Here is a 21,479-nt window from a genome sequence, read left to right on the forward strand (position 1 = left end):
TTCGGATGGTGCTTCTTTACTCGAGCATGACCAAGCTCTCACTCATTGGTCGAGTAGTGGTGGCGAACCACGTCCTTTTCTCCACCATGTGGCCTTCTCAATGTGTGTCTTGGTGAGCTATAGCGGTTGACCCACCACTTCCTTTGGTCAGGCAGTGATGGCACGTTGACACGGGCCAAGGTGGCATGGAGAGTCGTCATTGAGCCTTGCCAAAGAGGCGGCCTGGGTATTATTGATCCTTCTATGCAAAGCAGAGTCCTTCTCTGAGATCCCTCCACGATCCACAATACTGCCATTAGTCAAGCGGGAACAACGAGCTCCCCCCCCCCCCTTCTCTCATCTAGCATGCGTCCCTTGTTCCGCCTACGCCTAACCCCCCACAATGCTGTCAGAATATGCAGCGGAAATGATATCCAAACTTGGGTAGACAAGAGCAAGTAGACTGCAGAAAATAATCAGCACAAGAAACACAGAGAGATGTGTGTAAACTCTTCTCTATACACAAGATCCCGGAAATACTGAATGAGAAAGTGGAGGAGGATGAGGGGCAATATATACAAACCCATGAGGGCAGTCGGCCAGCTCTAGAAAGTGCCCACGATTGAGTAAAAACCCACGACTGCTGAAAATAGCAGTCGGCCAGCTCCAGATGCCTACGCCTGAGCAAATCAAGTCGGCCAGCACTCCTACAGCCCACGACTGATACAGATGCAGTCGGCCAGCTTCAGAGTGCTCCTGGCATCACCTGGCAGCCCTCCAGCCACTAGGAAAAAATGGAAAAAATAGGGAAAAAATACGGGGAGTGTGGAAAAATGATATACGGGCGGGCACACCCACAACAGAGGCCCTGGTGTATACAAATAGACAGGAGATGACTTCTAACACCCCCTCTCAGCTTCCTGGCTGTGTAACCAACCCCAGGGAGCTGGAGTGCCGCCTGAGCGTAGCCTGAGGTAGAGACTTCGTGAAGAGGTCCGCCGCATTGTCCTCCGTCGAACAATAAAGTAGCAAGATGTCACCCGCCAAGATCTTCTCACGAACAAAGTGATACTGTATCTCTATATGCTTGGTCCGGGCATGGAAAACCGGATTCCGAGCAATAGCTATACAACTCTGGTTATCACACTGGATGACTGTGGGCTCCCTCTGTGGAAACCCCATCTCGCCTAGCAGCCTCCGCAGCCATACAACCTCACAAGCAGCACCACAAGTAGCCCGATACTCTGCCTCTGTCGAAGAAAGGGCAATAGTTGGCTGCTTCTTGCTGCTCCAAGAAACCGCTCCTGAGCCGAGGGTAAAAGTGTATCCTGAAGTAGACCTCCTCGTGTCTGGATCTCCTCCCCAATCTGAGTCACTCCAACCTTGGAGCTTGACTCCATTCCCTCCTGTGTAAAAGAGTCCCAGATCCTTCGTACTCTGCAGATACCGCAAGATCCGCAATCCTGCGTCCCAATGAGTCTTCAATGGCGTCTGCATAAAAGAGCTCAACAGCCCCACGGAGAAGCTCAAGTCCAATCTGGTGTTCAGCAACCAGATCAATGAACCAACCAACTTCCGGTACTGCGAGGCATCAACTGGCTCACAAGGATCTGTAACGGTTAACTTTGTGTTCGGGTCCATCGGCGAAGTAATAGGCTTGCAGTTCTCCATCCCAAAGGCCTCAAGCAACTCATGAACATACCGTTGCTGAGAGACGAAAAACCCCCTCTGGGTCTGCCAGATCTCCAATCCCAAGAAGAAGTGGAGTAAGCCTAAGTCGGTCATCTCAAACTCCTTTGACAAGGCAGCCTTCGTCACTTCAATGTGCTCCACATGACCGCCGGTGAGAATGAGATCATCCACATAAAGGATGATGAGTGTGACCATGCCGCGTTCCTGAAAGAGATACAGGTTCGGATCTGCAACTGATCTCTGAAATCCAGTCCGAATAAAGAAGGAATCAATCTTCTGATTCCAAGCCCGCGGAGCCTGCTTAAGACCATACAAGGCCTTACGTAACCTGTAAACCATCCCTTCCGATCCTGGAACAATAAAGCCTGGAGGCTGCTCAACGTACACCTCCTCTTGCAGGTCACCATTAAGGAACGCCGATTTTACATCCATCTGGTACACGGGCCACCTCTGAGAAGAAGCAAGGGCAAGAACGGTCCGAATCGTGGTCATCCGCGCTGTCGGTGCAAAGGTATCCTCGTAGTCGATGCCTGGCCGCTGAGCATAACCCTTAGCCACGAGCCTGGCTTTGTGTTTGTCCACCGACCCATCAGCCGCGTACTTGGTCTTAAAGACCCATTTGACACCAATGACTGACCGCTTTGACGGCCTCGGTACCAACTCCCAAGTGTTGTTCTTCTCGATGGCATCAAGTTCCACCTGCATGGCTTCCCTCCAAGTATCCTGTGAAAGGGCTTCCTTTACGGAAGTGGGCTCTTTATCCCGCATGATACGAGACATAAGAGCATAGTTCACCTGAAGAAGCTCCGCCGTGTTGCTTTTATCTCGGACTCGATGTGATCTTCGAGGGCCGTCCTCTGTGGTCCACTCGGAGGGTAGCTCCGTGACACCCGACTCCCGAAGGGTGTCTAACAACCACCTAGGTACTCGAACAGATCGTGGAGCCTCCTGTGGTCGCGGGGGCTCAACTCCAGCTGCGGGCTCAACCTCCTGTGATGACTGAGGTGGATCAGCTGGAGTGGTAGACTGGGAATCATCATCAGACTCCTCTGGATCTCCAAGAAGTGGCGGCTCCTCGACAGTGGACGCTGGAACATGCTCGTCAAAGACCACATCCCGGCTGACAACAATCTCGTTCCTCTCTGGATCATACAACCTGTATCCCTTGGAAAGAGAGTTATACCCCACAAATACTAGCTTGTGGGACTTGGAGTCAAGCTTCCCCCTCTGCTTCTTCGGAATATGTACATACGCGTCACTCCCAAAGACACGAAAGTGCGAGACATCGGGTTTCCTGCTAAAATATGCCTCAAACGGAGTCATATGGGGTACAGAAGTCGTCGGAGAGCGGTTAATGGTATGGACAGCTGTTGCCACAGCCTCACCCCAAAGTGGACGAGGAAGATCACGATGCTCCAGCATGGTCCTCGCCATCTCCACCACAGTCCTGTTCTTACGTTCAACAACTCCATTCTCCGAAGGCGATCCGGTATTGGCCAATTCCCTCTTGATGCCATGATCTGCACAAAACCGGAAAAATACAGTCGAGGAGAATTCACCTCCTTTGTCAGCCCTGAGAGTCTTGACCTGAAATCCAGACTCCTTCTCCACCATCACGTGCCAATCCTTGAACCGAGCAAAAACCTGGTCCTTCTGTGAAAGAAAGTAGACCCACGTGAATCTGGTACAATCATCAACAAGCAGCATGAAGTAGAGAGATCCTCCCAAGGATGGTATCTGCTGTGGTCCACACAAGTCAGTGTGAATCAACTCCAAAGGTTTCGAAGCCCAACTGGAAGCCTGCTTCGGAAAGGATTCCCTTTGCTGTTTACCACGTATGCAAGAACTGCAGCGTCCTTGCCTACTACCAACATCTGGCAAGCCAACCACCATCTGGTCCCGGAAGGCGCGCCGCAAAGCATCCACATTTAAGTGGCCAAAACGAAAGTGCCACAAGTCTCCGACCTGAGAGCCTGTCAGTGAGGAGAGTGCAGAGAGTTTGTAGATACCGTTCTCCACACCGCCTTCCCAAACAACTTTGCCTGTCTCACGGTCCCTTAGAGCAACGGAATGCTCCTCAAATTCCACCCGAAAGCCAGTCTTGCATACCTCATGCACTGACAAAAGATGAAAGCCCAGAGCAGGGACATAAAGAACACGGGAAGCATGCTTGCCCCCTTGCCGTCGGGAATAATCTCCATCCGGCCCTCACTATGTATCGGAATAGTGGAGTTATCGCCAATAAAAATACGACTTGACTGTCGTTTCAGATCCAGGAAGAAGTCACGGGATGGAGTCATGTGCCTGGAAGCACCACTGTCGAGAATCCATTCCTGGGTATCCTTTGCGGTGAAGCCAACTGCCTCCTCGCTCGAAGATGATGAAGCATCGGAGTCCACCATCTCCAAGTGCACAAATGCCGGAGTCTTCGCAGCTGAGGCTGAGGACTCAGCACTCTTCCCTGTCCGCTTAGGGCACTTCCTCCAGTAGTGGCCTTTCTCGCCACAATCATTACATGATCTTTCGGCCTTCAGCTTCTCTCGTTCTGGATCAGGCTTCTTCTCGGAAGACTTCTCCGGTGAAGCCTTCCCTTTGCCCTTGTTGGTATTACGGCCTTTCGACCGTTGGCCAGTTAAGGCCTCCGAACCTCCGCCGTGAGGAGGGTTCGTGAAGCGTTCCTCCTGGTCCAGGACCATTGGCACAAGCTCCTCCCAAGTAATGGTGCTGAGCCTGCCACTAGTGATCAACGAGGAATAGAAAGCAGAATACTGACCAGGCAAGTGGGAAAGTAACGTGATGGCCATATCTTCAGATGATATCTGTTTCCCAGCTTGAAGGACTTCCTGCTGAAGGGCTTGCAGCTTGTTAATGTGTTCCCGCATCGTCGAAGACTTTGCAGGGTTCATAACCCGCATCTGCACTTCCAAGGATATCCGCTTCATGGGTGACACCCTGTTGTACAAAGAAGCCAAGTGCTCCCATATGCCTCTCGCCAGCGTCATGTGCTTCACATGGTTGATCACCTGTGGTGTGCAATTGAGGAATATAAACGACCGGACCCTGGCGTTGACACGGTCCCACATTTGTGCCTGTGCCTCTCGGTCCTTCCTCGTCGATAATAACTCCCCTTCCTCAGCTTCCGGCCTTAGCACCCCTTTGATAATAAAATCAGCAAGATCATATGACTCCAAAACTGACTCCATCATGACCTTCCAGATGCCATAATTGGACCCGTCCAACTGACGATCCACTGGGAACGTGGGGAGAGTCGGAATCTTCACGTGCTTCTCAGCCATCTCGAGTAAATCTGCCATCTCGGAGAGTAACCTGAAAGGGTGGGTGGGTGGGAAAAATCTGAAAATCAGAAAATATGCAAGTGGCTGTCCAGCCCCTCTGCCCGCCTTCCTCTTGCACCTTCACTTCCCGTTCAGCCCGAAACAGTCCACCGATCAGCAACCTGTTGCTCCCCCTCTTGCTCAGAAAAACGCCCAAGATCTCCTAGAGCCTAGGGCTCTGATACCATGTCAGAATATGCAGCGGAAATGATATCCAAACTTGGGTAGACACGAGCAAGTAGACTGCAGAAAATAATCAGCACAAGAAACACAGAGAGATGTGTGTAAACTCTTCTCTATACACAAGATCCCGGAAATACTGAATGAGAAAGTGGAGGAGGATGAGGGGCAATATATACAAACCCATGAGGGCAGTCGGCTAGCTCTAGAAAGTGCCCACGACTGAGTAAAAACCCACGACTGCTGAAAATAGCAGTCGGCCAGCTCCAGATGCCTGCGCCTGAGCAAATCAAGTCGGCCAGCACTCCTACAGCCCACGACTGATACAGATGCAGTCGGCCAGCTTCAGAGTGCTCCTGGCATCACCTGGCAGCCCTCCAGCCACTAGGAAAAAATGGGAAAAATAGGGAAAAAATACGGGGAGTGTGGAAAAATGATATACGGGCGGGCACACCCACAACAGAGGCCCTGGTGTATACAAATAGACAGGAGATGACTTCTAACAAATGCCTCCCCCCCCCCTCCCCCCCTTCTCGGTACTTCGCTGAGGATACTTCCTTTAATAGTGACCCTTTTGGCCACAATGGTTACATATCTGCTCAAAGCATCACACTCTGAGTCGGACTTTTTCTCAGAAGACTTCTCCGGTGAAGACTTCCCTTTGCCCTTGTTGTTGTTGCAGCCTTTCGATCGTTGGCCGGTTAGATCCTCAGAACCTCCGCCCTGTGGAGGGTTCATAAACCACTCTTCCTGATCCAAAACTATTGGCACAAGCTCCTCCCATGTGATGGTGCTGAGCCTTCCATTGGTGATCAAAGAAGAATAGAAAGTTGAATACTGAGGGGTGAGATGAGACAGCAAAGTGATGGCCATATCCTCTGAAGATATCTCCTTCGCAGCTTGAAGAATCTCTTGCTGAAGAGCTTGGAGTTTGTTGATGTGCTCCGGTATCGTCAAAGACTTTGTAGGATTCATTACTCGCATTTGCACTTCCAAGGAAATCCGCTTCATGGGTGGTACCCTATTATACAAAGAAGCCAAGTGTTGCCAAATCCCTCGGGTTAGCGTCATGTGTTTGATGTGATTGGTCACTTGGAGTATGCAGTTAAGGAAGATGAAAGAACGCACACGGGCATTGACACAAAATCCCATAACTGTGCCTGAGCCTCCCGCTCTTTCCTAGTAGAAGGTAAAAGCTCACCCTCCAACTCTGGCCGTGGAACTCCAACCACAAAGAAATCAGCCAAATCATAAGACTCTAGGACAGACTCCATCATTACCTTCCAGATGCTATAATTGGTCTCGTCCAACTGTCGGTCCACCGAGAATGTTAGGAGGGTGGGGATATTCACATGCTTCTGAGACATCTCAAGCAAATTTGCCATCTCAAGGGTTCACAAGGTCTTGTGAAGGGAGGGTGGGTGGGAAAAAAAATGAAGAAGAGGTTGCAAACACCATGCAAGGTGGCTGTCCAGCAATGATGGCTACCTTCTACTTGTTTCTCCATGTCCTGAACAGCCGAGAAACTCTCCAATCAGCACTAAAAAACAGCAAAACCTCAAGCTGCAGTTGGCCTTGTCTAAAACAGGCTGACAGCCCCGTGAGAGCCCTGGATCACATCCAGTCGGCCAGTAGAAAAATGAGTCAGCCAGTATATGATAGGTCGGCCAGCGGCAAGAAGCCAGTCGGCCATCAGAAAGCAAGTTGGCCAGCTCATACCGCCAGCACCCCCCCCCCCCCCCCCCCCCCCCCCCCGCAAAACTTGGGAAATAACATGGACAATGGAGAAAAATGGAGAAACACCTACATGGGCGGACACACCCACAACAATGGCCCTAATGTGTAATATGTACAGACAGGAGATGACTGCTAACAGACTACCCACCTATTTGATGGGGTTGTAACCCATGGACATGTTAGGAGTGGAATATGTTATAACTATTGTCCTTCAAGATCTCTATTAATGGGAGTCATGTGGACTACCCATCTATTTAATGGGGTTGTAACCCATGGACATGTTAGGAGTGGGATTTGTTATAACCATTGTCCTTCAAGATCTCTGTTAATGGGATTGCGTTTATCTTTGGTAGCCTTAAGTTCATTTTAGTTTGGTGGGGTGAACCACGTCCTTTTCTCCACCATGTGGCCTTTTCAACGTGTGTATTGGTGAGGTATAGCGGTTGATCCACCACTTCCTTTGGTTAAGTAGGTATTATTGATCCTTCTATGCAAAGCAGAGCTCTTCTGTGAGATCCCACCACAATCTACAATATTGGTGTTAGTCGTGTGAGAACAATGAACACCCCCCCCCCCTCTCCCTCCTGCCCGTGCCTCTCTCCTTTCCCCCCCTAGCTCTCTCCCCCCCCCCTTCCCCTCCTTCCTCCTCCGTAGCCTCGCCGCTTACCTCGTCTTCCTCCAACTTCTTCGCGCCTTCCATCTTCATCTAGCAACATCTTCGGTCTTTGGGGTTTCTTCATTCGGCAAGCCTCGGCCTCTTCTGGTCTTCACCCTCAAGAGGACTCCATGGCAGCCACTTTGTCATCCCCGACCGAGGTCGTCATAACTTGCTTATCTTTCTCTGAAGCGGACCTTCAGCTCTTCGCTACGATTGTTGCATCCTTAGAGGCCTCCACTCTGGTATGCAAGATTGTCGGTAGCTGTCTTGCGCGCGGACAATAAGAGATCTTCTTCAGGCTAGCCTCCTTGGTGGGCCTGCAAAGATCATAGACGTTCATCCTCTGGGGCTTGGCTACTTCCAGGTTGAGTTCGACTTGCCAATGGTGTCAGATCGAGTCATGCAGCTAAGCCCCGTCGCATTGCGTACAGCCTAGGCCTTCTTTGTGCGGTGGTAGCACGGCTTCGACCCCACATCCGACCCATTGGTTGGCGTATCAGGCTTTCCTGTGACAATATCCTTCCCACGCCTTAGGAAGGAATTACCTTCCTCTTCTCTCGGTGATCGGCGGAGCCATTGGGAGAGTGATGGAATCCCCCCCACTGTCGCTTCGTCCCTTGCACGGGCGGTTGGGATTCCATCCCTTCGCATTTGTATTGCCTTGTTGGAGACATTGTCTCATGTCATATCCATTCCTTGCCTTCGGGTAAACCCCATCATTTAGCGAGTGGAGTACTCAGGCCTTCCCGGCCACTGTTTCATTTGCAAATAGATGGGACACCGAGGAGACTCCGTCATTCAGCAAGCGGAGCACTTAGGCCTTCCCCGCGAGTGTTTCAATTGCAGGCAAATGGGACAGCTTGCCCTCGGTGCCAATCTAGGAGACTGCCGTTGGTTGTTCCCCCCTCCCCCAGTCCCCGTTCAGATCTTCACCAGGGTGTAGAGAGAGAGAGAGAGATGCTCTCAAGCAACCGAGCTCTAGGATCTGAACTAGGGGGTAGAGAGAGAGAGAGAGAGAGAGAGAGAGAGAGAGAGAGAGAGAGAGATGCTCTCAAGCAACCGTGGATGACTCCGCAGCCGGAGAGTGGTAGACCATTGGCCCGCACTAGAGCCGTCAGCCGACTACCAGAGCTGAGCGTCGTCGCCCGCACGCTAGGCTGACAGAGTACTGGCAGAGTACAGGAGGATTCGGTTCTGTCAGAGAACCGTTTTGAGCATTTATCATAGCACCCAGGCACCCACCCGTCGACGATGGGCCCCCTCCAGTCATTGCGAGGGTCCCTCCAACCCCTTCAATATGACGGCCCTCTTTTGGCTCTTAGTTTCCAGTGAGGCCAGCTAGCCCCATTGAATCCCCAACGAACCCCTCCCAGCACCCTCCCTCTCCGATGGATCACTCCCAGCTCCTCCCATCTCCCCCTCCTCCTCATCCTTCATCCTCGTCTCCAACTCTTCTCGCAACAACCCCCTTGCCGCACCCTCTTCCTTTGCACCCTCCATCCGCCTCTCCAGAGCACTCCTGCGTAGCGCCCAACCTGGAGTGAAGACAGTCGGCGAGTTCCGTCCGCCGCTTGATTCATCGATTCTCGGAGCCGGTAAAGATGACCATCGTAGCTTTCCTAGTGAGGGCTCTCCTGCCAGAGTCCCCAGGTGGGCCCCCAAGATCTTGGGGCTGTCTGTGGTTTACAGTTTCTTTTGAAGTCTTCCGGTGGAAGGAACTAATATTTTTGAGGAGACAAGTGGCCCCATTCGGATCTATGTGGTGTTTCATCATTCCAGACCTTCTACGCCAGAGAGTGGTGCAATGAACTTCTAGGAGGTGGAGGATAGCGACATAGTGGATCTCGTGGACCCTCCACGAGCTACTCCGGACCTACCTCGCCCGAGAGGAGTTACCTCGGACCGAGTCTCCGTACCACGACGCCCTCGGCCCCCCGACTCTCGGCCATGATCACCTCATCAGCTCCAGATTCGGGACATGCTCCATCGCTATCGAGCTACTTTTCCACGTGACATAGCTGAGGGAGACCTCTCGGCCATGCTCATTAGCCCCATGCTTGATATTTTGGAAAGTGGTATACCATCTACTAAGAGCTGATGTTGCTCTCATGTTTCTATGTTCTTAGTATTCAATGATGAGTTTCCATGGACAGTTTTGTATCACCCCAACGAGATAGCTATGTTTATGTTTTCTTTTTGTTTTATTTTCCATTCCATGATGAGATATGCCATGGACATTATTGTATCACTTTGGTCTCATAGGCCCATTGGATCTTTAGTAGACGCTTCTTTAGTAGACGCTTCATATATCTTTCTTTCTTTCTCCTGTGTTTCCACTTTCCCATCTTTTGCTGTGCATTCTTTCGGGGACTACCAGGATGAGGTCTAGATTGTCTAAGAGCTCATAATTTTTACCCTAGGGTTAATAATGGGTAAAAGCTTATGAATAAAGCAAGAAAGCTTATAAATAAAGGAAGGGTCAATAATAGCCAGGTTGCTACATAAGTGACCTTGGGGGCACATATGAGTTATTGAGGTATCCATGCGGTAGTTAGTAGGGCTACTAGGGGCGTGCAAGACCTCATGGCCATGGAGCTGCACGGTAGGTGGTTTGGCCTTGTGGTATGGGATGCTAAGTTGGGGCCATTGGTACCAACAAGGAGGCTCATGGCAAGGCTTGTGGGTGGTTCAAGGCATTGAACCTACGGTTGGGTAGTGAGTCCCTAGCCACAATCTATCGCGGTCATGCGATGCATCCAATATCGGGCCTATGAAACCTCTTTAGGGTTTCGATTCTAGGTCAGATGATCCTTGGGCGTCGTCTGTGGAGACCTCACAGTGGTATCATGGGGAAAAGCATGTGTAAAAAAAAAGCATACTTTTGTGCGCTTTAGATCTGCTGTTCAACATGCATCAAGGCTGCTTTTTCTCCATCACTTGTTCCTTGCATATCCATGCATGAAACTGCTCTTCTACTTACCTCCTTGCACATCCTTGCATAGAAATTAATTGGCCTTCTTGTCAAAACAACCCACATGAGGGTATTATCTTGTACATCCTCCGTGCCTCGGGTTCTAGCGCTTGTTAGATCCATGTCCTGATACCAATGTAAGAGGCATGAACCTAGAGATGTGAGCCTAGGATTAAAAAAAGGTTGAGAACCTCATGAGGTTTCATAGACCCGACATCGTGTGCATCGCAATGACCATGATTGTCACCATTTGGCCACCCAATTGGTCCACCCGTGCTTTCTCATCATGTATGTACATTGGACTGGTGTCCATGGCAGGTGTATATGCCGGGGATTGATGCCACTCATGTGATACTGTGGACTTGGCTTTCCGTTGGGACTTGTGCCTCCGTGTACATGTCCGGAAATGCTTGGTGGATTGGTGTTCCATTGGGTCTGGTACCTCGTGTACTTGCTTGGAGCACGTCTATTTTGGTATAGTCTCATGAACGGGGATTGTCCATACCAATGCTTCATTGCATAGGATCTTTATGTGCTTGCTTGCAATTGAAATTGCATGATGTTTTCATGCTTGCTTGACCAATGTGTAGTTCCGGGTAAGGGGACGCCTGCCCGAACCGTGCGTGTGAAACTGTTGCTAACATGGTTATGTGGCATGTGACAGGTGGTAAGTATTGGTCATAAACCTGGCCTTAAGAGCTAGCACTAATTTATAAGTGAGTGTGTATATACTTCATTAAGTTTTGGGCGACCAAAATTCACTTATAAATTATGACCAGCCCGGTGTTCACACACACTGATGTCCCGAATGTCCACCGCCCAGACCTTATCCCCTTTGTATAAAGGGAGTAACCAGCCATGTGTCTACTCTAGCTTGCTCCACAAAGCACCTGCCTGCCACCTACACTAGACAACTCACCACCTCACTCCTTCTCTCTCTAGAGATTGGCGCCTCCTTCATGAGGGCTGTTGGGTTGCATTTTTTGCACATTCTCCTTCCTGACTCCATTTCCAAGCTTGCTAAGGTGTTTTTCAAGCTTCCAAAGAGTGTTTCCGGATGCTAATCACTCTCCTACACACCCAATGACTGAAATTCAGCAAAACAGCTCTCTTTATTGTTGTAATTTTTGGTCTTTTTGCTGAAAAGCCTAATTTCAGCCCTCCTTTCTCAAGTTGAATCATAGGGGAAGCTTTCCCAAGGTTCCCTTCATCCTCTTGAAGAGTTTTGTTGTGAAGAAATGCGACAAATCGAAGATCTCAACACTCCAAGGACTTCCATCGCGAAGACTTCCGCTGTCATCGACTCTACTTGCTATTGGTAAGCTTTTATGCTTAAATATGGGAGTAAGTAGCAGAAGGGAGGAACCGGATTACAAGATGACATACCCTGTGTAGTGATCTCTTGTCTTACGTGCTCTCTTGCAAATTGTGGCTACCATGGAGGGCACTGGTGTCCTGTCGGCAGCCATCAGGTACCTAGGTAGCAAGTGGCCTAGCATCAAGTGAAGGCCAGCGCATGAGGAAAGCATTACAGCCAATGCAGCATTAATATTAGAATTTTGCGAATATCCCGTGTCGAGATCTGGCTGACAGCTGTTAGAAGTGGCCGACCAGCACTCCTTGCACATATATAAGCATAAAGTCCTCATTTCAGTCCTACATCAAGTCATTCTAGAAGTTAGTAGAAGTCATGTAAGGGGCGAGAGGTCACCCATTTTGGGCTACAAGTGCCTAACCATGTACAAGCATTCAGTCACCTTTTTTGTACCATATTAATACAAAAAACCCTGACACAAACTCTCTCGTGTTCTCTCTCCTGTGTCTTAATCATATTTAAATCAGCATCTTATTCTTAATCAGGCCTTCGGCTGTGGATCAGTACAACAAGGCTTCCGTGCATGCAACACCCATACAATCCGGGCTAATTGTAAATCTGTAATCGTGCATGCTTACTAGTATATATACAGCACATGTAAACACCTTGCATTAGCTACATACATCAGTAGCTACACGCATCACCACGCACATGTAACACTTGCATTTCAAACCTTGCTTGTTTTTAGAGCAGGGAAATGTTGAAATAAGGTTCACACACATGCCTCATGCACTTACTCACACATGCATCCGAACACTTGCCCATTAGTGTAACTGGTTGTGACTACCTCTTGCTCTCTATATAATGGCGGTCCTCATCACCACTTCTACACACAACTCGTACATATTACAATGCTGTTTTTGTAACTACCTTGGCTAGACTCTGTTCCTGTCTCTGGGTACATCTACTGTAGCTATTGCTGCCTACGATCAATCTAATCTGTGTTAATAGCCTCCTTGCTCCTCTGCACTTCCTCTTGCTATTTTTAGCTAGGCATGGAAAACAAGCGAAACAAGGAAGCCAAGAATGATAGAATTAGAGCCAAGGGCCTCTGTAGTAGTAGATTACTTAGTTAGGTCTAGCAAATGCATAGGTTCTTCTTTTTTCAATGTGAGTTTATGGACGAGTAGTCCCTATGTAGATCAAACACCATTCATAGTCTTGTCTGAAATAGATTGACAGGCTATGAGATAATACCATGCATTAAAATATCATTTTCCATGATCTTTGATTCTAGACTTAGACAAATTTTAGGCTTTTTCTTTAAAAGATACCAAAAAAGGCTTCTAACTGGTCTTCTAAAACTATGGATGATGTCTGTATGCATGGCATAGAAAGACTAGGATCTCACTTGAGAAGAAAATGCGTAAGTGAGTGCTCGCTTTCGTTTTGCAGCAGCCTCTTGGCGGCTTTGAAGCTTGGCCTTCAGCTCTTGGAGTGTACCTGTGCTAGAGTTCCAACCTTCCTGACATCATACAAGCATGCAACATTAGCTTGGCTCCCTTAGCTCAAGGCCATTTGAAGAAAGTGCTGTACAGCTTTAGGTATGTCCTCTCACCAGAGATTTTCTAGGTCGGGCATCTAGCTGCCGCCTCTGTTGAAGCTTTCGTTGCACAGCCTGACCATCCTCGGATACGTGAACATGCCTGGCACGAACACAGGCCTGTACATGAACAAGTGCTTGTACACACTGCAAGGTTGTCCCTGCTTGTCTTCTTACTATGTGTCCTCTAACCAAAGCTTGTAATCTTACTAGACCTTTGAGAGCTCGCAGAGCCCGCCGGGCCTAAGACACCAAAATGCAAACTATGCTATTCAGCATCCAATGCGAACCAACTGGATACCCATACATATGTAAATATCCAAAACACCTCACAGGAATAGAAAAGCACCAGATATCCTCGAAAAGCTGTCTGTATCAGAATAGCTGCCTCTGTCCTTCCAATCGTGACCACTCCATTGTTTACTGCAGCACTCATCGCAGCACCTGATACATCTGCTATAAAATAATCTCCTTCCTCACTGCTACAGAAATATGTGCCTCCTCTTGGTCCTTGTTGGCTTTGTTCCTGTAGTGTGGTACAAAACCCATCTGAATTCACAAACACATCTGAGCCTCTGCTCTGTGTTGATAGTTTTCCAAAGCTCCATCTGCGCTTCTCCTTAGGTTCTCTCTGAAACACCAGCACCAAGACAACATTTTCTCAAAACAACTTCCAACTCACAAAACATCCACAGGAATGTCCACCTCCCAAAGGACGATGCAGGTGCTCTGGGCACAGAAGCTAAGGTGCATGCCCTCCAGTGATTATATATCATAGCCTGTATGAAGAACAAATATAACTAGAATTATCTACTTCAAATACCAAAACGAAAGAGAGATTTCTGTGCGAGACATGTGAATGCTTATATTGAAAATGAAAACCTACAACCAGGCTGCCAAAGCATAAAGGAAATAGACACCATTTGCTATGTTTTGTGTGGTGTGCATTGCCACATAGCAAATAGTACTCTACGGATCATTCACAAAAAAACATTTGCTGTGTTGTATGGTGCACATTGCCACATAGCAAATGTAACTATGGATTATGATTACGTCACAATGTCACATCATCACATTATACTCTACGTAAGTGCCAAACCTTACTCTCTACCAAGGTTAGGTGTTAAAAAAGCAGTACATGTAAAAATGCATGTCACTACCTACCTCGTTCATGCAACTATGTTGTGTATGAGTCCAAAGAGTTGGCAAAACAGCTGGGATCTCAATGACCTATATGACGTTCGTAAAGATTCCAGACCACCTTGCTAATACAGATTTCTTATTCTCCCATCAGAGCACATTATTTGGCTTCTAACTCATTTTGGGGAATAATTGAGAGCTTGAAAGCTTGACAAATCTGGGAATGATGTACCAAGGTTAAATGTTAAAAAGCAGTACACGTAAAAATGCATGTCACTACCTACCTCGTTCATGCCTCGGTGACCTATATGCTGTCCGTAGAGAGTCCAGACCACACACTAATACAGATTTCTTGTTCTCCCGTCAGAGCACATCACTTGGCTTCTGACCCAGTTTGGGAGATAATAGAGAGCTTGAAACTCAGACATGTGAATACAGACCCTTTCCTCCATTTGGTCTAATACAGCCAACACTCTCTCGGACATATCCATTATTGAACCCCAACCAAGGTGTACACTACATATACCCTTGACATATGATATAGCCACTGCCTAGTAGACGGAAGGTTGACAAGGCAGCTAGCAGGATGGGAATCATTACCACCCAAGATAGTGTTCCAGCAACGAGCGGCCACAACATGGCAGGGTGTGTGCAGTAAAGATTAAACTGAAATAGTTTTTCAAGGAATATCTTGTGATGCTAACCAGCATGAAGCCGTGGTGTACTAGCAGTTTCTATCTAGTTCAGTAATCTTGGGGAAGTGTATGGGATATATTGGAAAGAAGAGGCTATTTATATTACACCTCTGGCAAAAATGAGATGGAGGCTAGCCACACAGCCAATCCATAAAGGATGAGCGTACTTACCATAGTATCCTCTGTTTATCCATCGATGTTGGTTATCCCATTGGCAAAGCGTGTGCAAATACAAAGCAAATTAGAATATCATGTCAACATGTAGTAGTTGGCACATGAGCTTTGCAAAGATGATGGCTTTTGCAAGAGAGCAAGATACGAGGGTGCTTTAGGAAAGAAGGGGTTTACTGTTGTGCAGTTGTGAACAGATATGGAATACTGAAGTGTGGGCTGTTTCCATGATAAATTGTGTACTAAGTAATAAGTTACGATAGTCCTGTTTTTTGCTCTAGATGTCTACTAAGACATCTGTGAAGCAACCTTTGCAAGAAATTGAAGCACTTCATAATCTGAACAACAGGTGTAACAATTTGTGTCCATGCAAGCCTCTATCAAAAGGGGTGCCTCACAAACCAGCTAATCAAACAGAAGCCCGACCTCAAGGGATCCCTCCCTATTGCACCTCAGTCTATGTGATGTTAGCAACTGTGAGCCCCCCTCCTAAGGCTACAAGCATAAGTGTTACTTGATTATCCACCACTGTAGCATCCATGATTGTTTTTTCAAAAAGGGGAAGTCTTCTACCTACAGAGCTGAGTACAATTCAAGACAGGGAATGGTATATGGATAACTCAAGGTCTCTTGAGATCTCTTAATTAACATTGGGGCAAACAGGGGGCAATGTTGAACTTAGAAGTGCTAGTGAGTCCATGTGCAGGCGTAGTCGTGAAGGTGTTCGACTTGCCTGGTGAGGACCTGGGTTCAAGCCCTGGCTATCTGACACTAAAATAATACATATAATCTTCTCCAAAAAATATAAAGAATTCAGTGAGTACAACTAACATAGAGCAGCACAAGCTAGTGAGTGATTTTAGTGAGGAGAGCGTTTGGCGAAAGAATTGTAAATGCTGCTAATCCACAGAAAACATGATCACATCATCATGAGAATATAATCCTTAATAAGAAAGAGGAAGCACCTACCTCAGTAGTTGGTGATGTATCTTCTGCAACAGACTTTGACCCTTTCTTGCCCAATAGCAGGGACTTTAGCCATTTTCTTGGTGACTTTCCCATCCTATCCTATGACCAACTGCAATGAGGCTGCATGCGTTTCATGCTTCAGGGCCAAGGCTCATGTTAGATAAAAAATATTAGGAGTATAACAACATCAAGCACACTAAATTAACCCCTAAATAAGCATAATAACAGTAGTGATGAAAGTCCAGCATCAAGCATAAGAAGAGAAAACAAAGATTAACAATGGTTTCTGGTTCAGAAATACAATAGGGTAGTGGACATACATTTTCAGCCATCAGAGCTGCAAGCACCAGAGTGGACACAAAGACAATAAAAAATGAGGTAAAGGTAGAATATATATGATTCTGCCTCTCGTTACAGGGCTAAAAAGCAGGCAAGAGGGTAAAATGCCATAGGTCTTACTAAGTTCCAGTAATCTAGTTTTCCTGATGCTCAGAAGCTTCCATTTCCTAGGCAAAAAATTGCTTAGTTGTGTCAATTAACATGCTAACACCACAAATCAACAGGGTACTTAAGCTGTCTAGGAAGCTGAAACCTAGTAGTTCAGCAGTCAAGCACTTACATGGCTTGTCATATATTGTTAAGCAGAGCTGCTGCTGCTGCTGCTGCCAATTTTGTCACAAGATGAAGGTCTGCAGTTCATAGCAAAGAGCTCCTTGATCCCTTACACGGGATCTCTATTCTTTGAACAAAGAGATCATAAGCATACATGCTTATACGACAAAGTGAATCGTAGAGAAAAAAGAGGGCACCCAAATCTGGAAAATGGATGCAATTAAGAAACCCAATAAATTATAATTAAGCAACCCACTTCACTAAAAAGCGCAATTAAGCAACCCACTAGGAAAATGGTGAAATTGAACAACGCAAATCGAAAGAAAGCAACAAAAAAAATAAGGAGCCCAATCAAGGGAGTACGCATCAAAAGCTCAATAACGGTGTAAAAAACCCCTTTCAAGGCCATAGGTAATGGATGCCCCCGTAACCCTACAGGGTACTACAGTGAGGGCACTGAGCACTGCAGCAAGAAGCAGAAGAAGCAGGCTCTGGCAGGGGCAATGCCTGCAGAAGGAAAGGTGGGTGTACTCAAAAGCAAATTTGTAAAGGTCGAGGGCACAGCCAACTGCCGACAGACGTGGCGAGCTTCGCTTTAGAGGAGCTGCATATAACTTTAACGGCAGAATCTGAGCTTTAATAGGTAGAATTGAATGTACTTCACCTTGAGCTTTAGTGGTAAAATTGGGGCTAATTCGGGCGAATTAACACATGATAATGAAACTAAAGCGTCAGCGAACTGTCTTAAATGATGAAATAAAGCACGCAAGCTGAACTTTAATGGTAAAAGTTGAATCAATTGAGCAGGAAATGGGCAGAAATTCGGCTTAAAGACTGAGCAGTTAGGAGTAACTAAAGAGCTGTAATGGTGGAATAAATCACCAAGACAGGTTCAATAATTCAAAGGTGGAATTAAGCACAAAAACAGCTTTAATGGAGATATAAAGTCAGCAATGATGTGTGATTAAGCAATGTATGATTATTGGGATGTAATTAAGCAGACTAACGCTTTCATGGGGCTATCATTAATGGAGCTATTATAGACTATGGAATGGATAGAGAATTGTTCCAGCTAGAGGACAAGCCCTGCCTCCTCTGGTCTACTGGCAGCAGGTACGGTGTACACCCCCCAACTGGCAGAAAGTGTTGTCAGACAGGAATACCATAGTGAAATATGGGATTTGCTCATAATAGCAAGAAGTTAGCAGCAGATGCAGCCCAAGGCCTCAAGGGCTTTAATAAGCCTTACAAGTTACACCATAGATTTCTCCTATGTGTGGGTTTGAGAGGAACCCCCAAGCAGAAAGAAAAGCACAGAACCACCACACACACACACACACACACACACACACACACACAGACAGAGAGAGACGCTCAAACTGCCCTATTGAGAAAGACCCACAAGCTGCAAATAGAGAACCAGACTAGCTAGCCACCCCTCAATAGATTTTTTGTTTAAAAAAGTGTGTGAAAGGAAGTGCATAACTATCCAATTTGTTAAACTAGAAGAAGAAATGCTCTACATTTGTTAAACCGTTTTTGTTGAAAAATAAAAAACAGAGTGTATAAAAGGTACTGCCTAACTTACCCATTTGTCAAATTAAAAGAATTAAGAGTGCTAAATTTGTGAATCCAACTTGTCAAAGTGAAATAGGCTTATGTGTGTGATATAAGCAAGCGAAGATTGAAGGGAAAAGCATGGCACAATGAATGCAAGAAAAAGAGAGCACAGAAAGGGGAGAAGAGTGAAAAGAGGGCACATGGGGCTCAATTAGCAAGGATGTCATAAAAATGGGAGTATCCTGAAGGTGTAGACATTAAATGGATTGAGGGAAAAGCTATTGTCTATGTTGGATATATTTAGGAGATGGCAGTAGACAAAAATGCCTAATGCAAGAATAGAAGATGTTGTATACCAATTGCACTCCACGTTCATTGAAAACCTTTTGGTTTCTTAAAAGAAGATGAGTCTGCATGTGCACAACCTTGCATCTCTATGTGTGTGTCTCCAAATGATAATGTATTGCCCATGTTGCAAGTGATCTTACAAGAAATGAGGGTGTGCAACCTAGTCTCAAACTCTCCTAAAGTTCTTTTACAACTGTTGAACTCCATGGGGCTCAATGTATTGCCCATGTTGCAAGTACATTCTTTGATCATACAAGAAATGAGGTTGTGCAACCTAGTCTCAAACTCTCCCAAAGTTCTTATACACTTGTTTAACTCCATGGGACTCATTCCCACATGGAGCATGGTAACTAGAATGGCACATTTGGTGCTGTGGTGGTTAAGGGTTGAAGTCCCAAGCATGACATCACATCTTCAATTTTTACTTGCTACATATATGTTCATGTAATGAAAATCAATTCATTTAATAAGTGGTCCTTATTTTGATTGGTTGAAAAAAAGTTTTTTTTTATATCAAGCATGGCTCCACACTCAAATAACTTGTGGGAATGGAATCTGCAACATTGGTAGGAGGAATTGCTTGCACTAATGGACATGCCCAATTCCTCACAAAGTGCACATGTTGGTGCTTAGTTTTTGCAATAGGCCAAGTGCCTTACCAAAATGTTGTAGCTGGATGCCAAAATCCCTACTTGTATGAACATGCCCCAAACTGTAGAATCTGGAAAACCAAGGTTTGTTTGCCCATGGCATGTTTGTATTTGTAGTTTTCCTTGGAGGATTATCCTAAGCACTGAACATGTAAAAGAAGTAAGGTATAGAGATTTTTTTTAGATAATATCAATTATGCTTTGCAACCCTTCTCCTAGGAAGATGTAGTGTTTTAATTTTTAACTTGTAGTTGAGGCACAAATCAACATGCATATACTTAAAACATTGATGGGATCGCGCATAGCTTTGGTACTTACTTTGAACACCATCATGACATTGAATGCTACTCTTACTTTCATTGGGCTTTACTTCCTCGATTTTGTGAATAACTCATTTCGTGCAAAATAAATCTTTCATTGCCTTACGCATTTTTCAAAGCTTTTTACAATGCCATTGCAACTACCAAGTGATGTGATGAAATCACCTTGTCACCTTACACATAGGTATGTGATATACATGAAAATAGATATAGTTTATTGGCCAAACATAGTCATGCACCTTACACATAGGTATGCGATATACATGAAAATAGATATAGATTAATTGCCAAGCATAGTCATGCACATGCTTTGAAAGTCACACTTAATTTCTATAGTTAACTCTTCACACAACAAATTTTTGCTTCTTTTTGAACTTCACACTCTCGTACATCAATTATAGCAACAAGGTTTATGATACATATGTAGGATTCGTCTCTACATTGTAAGCATGCATGCACGTGTGGAGAGAGAGAGAGAGAGAGAGAGAGAGAGAGAGAGAGAGAGAGAGAGAGAGAGAGCTTATAAAATGCTTAGATTTTTCATTATTGTTTCATATAATCATTGGCTAACCATTGGGATAACTTTAAAAAAAAAGAGCCTTGCAAGGTGACAATTTCACATGACATTTTAGGTAAGAATATTTTTTAAAATTAATCTTATAGATGATTTGGTAGTCTTAAAGATTGGATTTAGCCACTAACATGTAGCACTATGGCCAAAAGATAAATTTTTAAAGGGAAGAAGGGGGTGCTAGGGGCTATTGGGTTTGGGGGTTAACTAAAAGGTCATCAATGCAAATGGTGTTTTCTAGATTGATTTTAATCTTCTCAAGGATAGTTGGTCATAATATGGACTTGTGTAGTAGGTAACTATTATACTTTACGATATTTCCATGATGGAAATTTTATGAATAAGTAGATTAATTTTTTAATAATCTATAGAATACGACATCCATTAGAATTCTATTGCTAAGAAAAAAATATCAACTAGGCAACCACCTTTCTCAATAGCTTGTAGATAGACTTTACTTATATCCTAGAGAGAAGGGATGGGGTTTATTATTCCCACATTAAGATGTAAACATTTTTTTAATTATTGCTTGCTTCATTTGAATTTCTACCTTCCCATCCATAGAAAAATATAGGGGTTGAAATGTCCCACTCCAATTAAGATGTAAACATAGTTTTTACTTATAATCCTAGAGAGAAAAGATGGGGTTTATTAATCCCACATTAAGATGTAAACATTTTTTAAATTATTGCTTGCTTCATTTCAATTTCTACCTTCCCATCCATAGCAAAACATAGGAGTTGAAATTTCCCACTCCAATTCATTACATAAGCAAGCCAATGTGATGTTGATAAGCCAATGAAAGGAACCATCACTTAGATGTCTCATTGAATAGTTGGTAAAGAGACTTCGTGCTTTATGTGGAACTTCTTGCTATCTTTGACTCTTGAGTTTCCATTGTGGGCCTTATTGTACCTTCTTGAAAGTTATTATCTACAAGCTTAAAAGGCACTATCATACCTTGTACTTGAAA

General features: G+C 45.7%; 1 protein-coding gene across 4 annotated transcripts in view; it reads right to left on the reverse strand.

Annotated features, from left to right (window-relative positions):
* Positions 1-18,388, reverse strand: part of LOC147626968 (protein IQ-DOMAIN 8-like) — a 37,204-nt gene extending 18,816 nt beyond the window's left edge. Inside the window, exons 1-5 of one of the 4 annotated variants that reach the window (XM_086815531.1) lie at positions 17,722-18,388; positions 16,446-16,565; positions 13,820-14,101; positions 13,486-13,713; positions 13,279-13,392 (exon numbers count right to left, since the gene is read on the reverse strand). In XM_086815531.1, the coding sequence (XP_086671657.1) occupies positions 13,279-13,392; positions 13,486-13,713; positions 13,820-14,101; positions 16,446-16,538 (717 nt within the window). In that variant the 5' untranslated portion in view covers positions 16,539-16,565; positions 17,722-18,388. The other 3 variants (XM_086815530.1, XM_086815529.1, XM_086815528.1) reach the window with 3 other exon arrangements.
* Between the last annotated feature and the right edge of the window lie 3,091 nt (positions 18,389-21,479).

The sequence above is a fragment of the Cibotium barometz genome, chromosome 21 (assembly GCF_041138505.1).
Source record: "Cibotium barometz isolate CiBa-2024 chromosome 21, ASM4113850v1, whole genome shotgun sequence".
Lineage (NCBI taxonomy): Eukaryota > Viridiplantae > Streptophyta > Polypodiopsida > Cyatheales > Cibotiaceae > Cibotium > Cibotium barometz.